This window comes from Geospiza fortis, unplaced genomic scaffold (assembly GCF_000277835.1).
Source record: "Geospiza fortis unplaced genomic scaffold, GeoFor_1.0 C13911564, whole genome shotgun sequence".
Classification (NCBI taxonomy): Eukaryota; Metazoa; Chordata; class Aves; order Passeriformes; family Thraupidae; genus Geospiza; species Geospiza fortis.
Window position 1 is genome coordinate 1 of NW_005056036.1, and position 4,713 is coordinate 4,713.

At 39.3% G+C, this 4,713-nt stretch overlaps 1 protein-coding gene across 1 annotated transcript; it reads left to right on the forward strand.

The window, feature by feature from the left end:
* Positions 1 to 482: 482 nt before the first annotated feature.
* LOC106632178 (GC-rich sequence DNA-binding factor 2-like) lies at positions 483 to 4,687 on the forward strand (the record flags this gene model as incomplete). Its single annotated transcript, XM_014311680.1, has 4 exons — positions 483 to 701; positions 1,665 to 1,744; positions 2,668 to 2,783; positions 4,501 to 4,687. Coding segments are annotated over 4 exons (602 nt in total), but the record flags the coding sequence as incomplete, so codon positions are not given.
* Between the last annotated feature and the right edge of the window lie 26 nt (positions 4,688 to 4,713).

Sequence of the window (4,713 nt, forward strand, 5' to 3'; positions counted from 1 at the left end):
TTTTTTTTTCCAAGAAAGCTACTTTAGCACATTTTGTGTTTGAAGGACATGACAAGTTAGGTGAGATGAGTTCCACTAAGCTTAAACCACCTAAGACATGGGCATCTGTTTATCCTGAGTCAGGGCTACCCTTCTGGAAGAATAGTGGTTCCCGCACATTTTTAGTTGCAAACATTTGTTGTCTTTCTGTGCTAGTTTTGGGAATGGAGCAGAAATTAGTAGCCCTGGTTATAGAAGAAAGGCAGCAGAAAATTCCTTTTTACTGATGCACAGTTCCCTTCATGAGGAGAAAATAAAACCTCAGTTTGAGGTTGAGAGCCACTTTTTCATCTCCTTATATTCTACATGGCAGCCATTGTAGAAAACCATCTTGTGTTCTGTATCCAGGGTTGTACAGTGGTGCTGAACAATTGTGATGATTGGCATTAGATACAGAGTGTTGCTTTTAGTCTTTTCTTAGATTTTCTCTCTCTTTGATGCAGGCAGTATCCCCAGTGCAGCTCACGTTGAGGCTGCTCGGAGGAAGCGTCACTTAGCCAGGACAGAGGCTGATTATCTTGCCCTGGATGTTTCAAACAGTCCTCAGGTCCCTCAGAGAAGGGGAAGCAGTGATTTGGAGAGTGAAGATGAGTCTGAAACAAAGAATCTCGATTTTGCTCCTAAAATGAGAACTCTTAGGCAGAGGATGACTGAAGAAATGGGTGAGTTTGTGGTGTTTCTCCCAGAGGCTTTGTTTTAGTCTTTGGAGCCACATGGGACTTGTCCAGTAAGGAGTGAGGCTTTGCTCCTCAGGGCTCTTGGAAAAAGGCTGTGCAGTTGGTACTTGAGGTTTATTTATATGGGTCGTAAACCTGGTTTAGGTCTGACTGGTGGTGGTGCAGGATACTTTGAGAAATGTTTACAAAATTATTTTTTGCCTTGTTGACTGCAAAAAAAAAGGCCTTGTAAGAGGCACATTTACTGTGAATAAAGTTACTCTAAGTCCTGCCTCCTGCTTCTGGTCTGGCCTTCTAAGTGCTGTTCCTGCACTGACATTATAAATTTCACAAATGGAAAACAAACAAAGAAACCAGCATTCCAGCCCTTCAGAAGTAAACAAACCTACTGCATGCAAAACATAATTGGCTTTTCCATTGTTTTTATTCCCTTACAGCTGCTTATAGTGTTGTTTATGAAGCACAGGTTTACTTAAGTGTTTGAATAAGGGCTATAAGGAATGCATATCTATGAGCAGAATCTGCCATTCAGATTAATGCTAATGAGTTGTTTTTGTATCTGTAGTTGAGTGTATGTTCTGGAATGCTCAAGAGTTTGTTGGGTGTCATGTCTTGGTCTATACTTACACTCTTGTTTACATGTATTATGCATGAAAACTTTGTTTTGAGAAATAAAAACAAGATGTTTGTGTGCCTCCTACTACAGTAGTAGTTGTTTGAGAAACAGTTGGGGGAGTTAATGTTGGTGTGAATCTTACAAATCCCAGTAGCCTTTTCCAAGGCTTTCTTGCCTTTCAGTTTTGCAATCCTCCATCTGCAGGTTTTTCAGCTGCTGTTTTTTGTGTGTATCACTTCTCAGTATTGGCTGGAAGACCCATTGTTGCTTTAGATGGAAGGGAAAAAATAAAGGGTGTAGTTAGATCTAATAACAGTTGTTTTACCTTCCAGTGTCTCTGGGTGATGCATCAAGTGATGATGAAGCCAAATGGGAAGAGCAGCAAATAAAGAAAGCTGTTAAACTCTCTCAGGTGACACAGGCTTTCCTAACCATTGGAAGTTGCTTTTTGCTTATAGGCAAGAGAGATTGTCTGGAGTACTGTTGTATCTCTGTTCTGCCCTCTTGTTAGGGAGGATCTTAGGAAGTTATTCCCTGATTCTTCAGGGAAAGATGATTAGAAATATGGGAAGATGACAATGAAAATCTATAATCTCTGTCTGGCTGTTGAGAAACAGTGTGGTGGTGTCAGCCCCAGAGGCAGATACCTGTTGTGATAAGAGATCACAAGAAGCAGAGAAAAAAATTCTGAACTCTGATTTTTTTGCTGCTGTGCAAGGGATCTTGAAAGCAAGAGTATGCAAATGATACAAATGTTGCAAAGTTGCAAAGCAAAAATTATTGTTTTATTCTGCTAAATTTCTGTTGACTGGCAATCTGGGAGCTCTCTTCACAGTTGAGCAGAAGTGCTGTCTTTTTCTCAGTAAGTAATTGGCAAAAACTAACTATATTCTGATATGCTGGAAGTTTTGGTTCTGGCTTGGATCACTTACTCTGGATTAGATTTAGGAGTATCTGAATAACCAGCTCTTTATTGAAGTCAGAATTGACAGTTGTAGAAATTTTTCCAATTTGGGGAGTAGAGGAATGAGAAAGTTACATCCTGTTGAGACTATGTTCAAATCCAGTATGATCTTAGGTCCTCATACTCCACTTGCTTATGGGAAAGTTAATTCTACTCTTCAGGAAACAGCAGCAATGTATAGCTCTAGACCTTGTTAGTTATGGATTTAATGCTTGAATTGATTGGGTTTTGTCTAGATCTTTTTGTGATTGAAATATATAGCTTTGTATCAGATGTCTAGTATTCAAATGGTATGTCTTGTTGATCTGTAGAGTTGCAAAGGGAGAAATTTTGTAAATGGTGTATTAAAAATTGACACTTAATTTTTGTAGGAAATTTGTGATGATGCCTCTGTGCGTAAATATCAGCCAACCAAACCCAAGTTTGATACCTCTGTTTCTCTACCACCTGTGAATTTGGAAACTGTGAAGAAGAGACTGACTGAAAGGTAGCTCCTTAACTTACTAGCTGTCTGAGTTTTTGTCACAGAATGAGGCAACAGCTATGAAGTCTTACTCTTTTTTCCAGAGTGTTGAGCTTTGTTTGGGTTGTTACCAAGTATAATGATGTCTAATGGAGTACTACAAATTTTTTACTTTATGTGGTAATATGTTGCTTCAGGGGAGCATTTGGACTATCCAAGAGTGTTTCTGTCAACTTGAACTTTAGAAAGTAAAATTTTTATTTGGCAACAGCTTTTTATGGTTACTGTCGGTTCTTGACAGAAGCCTTGGCTTGATGTTACGTTTTCCCAGCAAGCAGAATTTCATTGGGGTCAGGTGGAGCTGGCACTCCCAATCCTCCTATGGTAGTTCTTATACCAGCTGCAAAAATAGCCCAGTATTTCCTAAAGCAGCCCAAGTTCTCTGCAGCCTGTTCAGAACATGCCTGGATCTTTTTCTTTACTTGTGTGCCAGGCTGTGACTTCTCTTGAGCAGCTCAGCTGCTGTGTGGGCAGCTGAAGTGGACGTGGGAACCTCCTAGAGGGTGTGTGGGAAGGACAGCTGGGGTCAGGCATCCCAAGGTAAGCCATCCCCTGTCATCCCTCCCAGCACTGGGAAGCAGCTGTTCAGATAAGTTTAGACAAGTAACTTAATACAAGTGAGACATAAATTCTGCTGTGAACTTGCACCAAGCTCCGTGTAATCTTTGCTTTGTACAGACCATCATTGCTGCGTTTGTTTAGAGAAGTGAAACTAAGTTGGACTAAATATTTTTGTGGAATTGTATGCTTTCTTAGCTTTAATCACCTGGAGGGAATTGATGTACAGAATTATGTACAGAATCAAATAAGAAAGCATAAGAATACAGCTGTCAAGAGTGGGAAATTTTTCTGGGAAACAGCAGGAAGGGGAGAAGCAACCTGTTTGGTGTAGGTAGTAACCTGTTTTGTTTGTAGATGTTTTTAACATATTAAGTGCTGAAATAAATTTTTTTTTATTTTTAATATGTAGGAACACAATAGCTTATAAGTTCATCTATTTTCTTTGGGAAGTGTTTAGTTCAGGGAGGTGAAATAAATTGTGATCTGTGCTTTGATTCCGTTACAGACCTGCTCAAACTGAGCAAACACTTGGGATATGTAAGGAGAGAAGGGGTAAAAAAGAGAGGAAGCAGAGCTGTAATATATGTAAATGTTTGTGTGCTACCTGTCTACTAGAGACAGCTGTTGACAGAAGTTTTTGGTGTTTATCACACAATAGTAAGAGTTGTCAGTTGGTTTGTATTTCATAGTGAGCACATTGTGAATGCTTACAGGTACTTCTGTCCATACAGCTTTCATTAACTGATATGGACAGGCTGATGTGAGCTGTAGTTTTTACCACATTACTTTGGGTAGAATCTATTTAATGATGTGATACCATGTAATTTTGGCTTTTATGTTTTTGGGAAGTGTGGTGTATTGAGGAGTCCAGGTAAAATACCTGTGGTGCTTTCAAAACCAGCACCATATAAATGACATTTGGGTCGCCAAAGCATGATGTTTGTCCCTACCCTTTAAATGTTGGCATGGGTAAATCTTTTAGTGCTGCTCAGGTCAAATGCAAGTGCTATTATTAGCACAGGCAAAGATTTTGTGTGTGATTATAATGGGAGAAATGTTTTGGAGTGCATCAGCTGTTAAATTGGCAATAATTCTGATTGTCTGGGTTTCTCTCTTTTAGGATAACATCCTTACAGGATGTGCACCGTGCCCACCAGAGAGAGTATGAAAAATATATGGAGGATATTGAGAGCTCAAAGATGTCTGTCCAGGAGCTGGAGAAGTCTTCAGATGCAGCTATGAATTACAAATTCTACAGGACCATGAAAACATATGTAGAAAACTTGATAAACTGTTTGAATGAAAAAGTATGTATATTTTCCTCTTTTTTTTT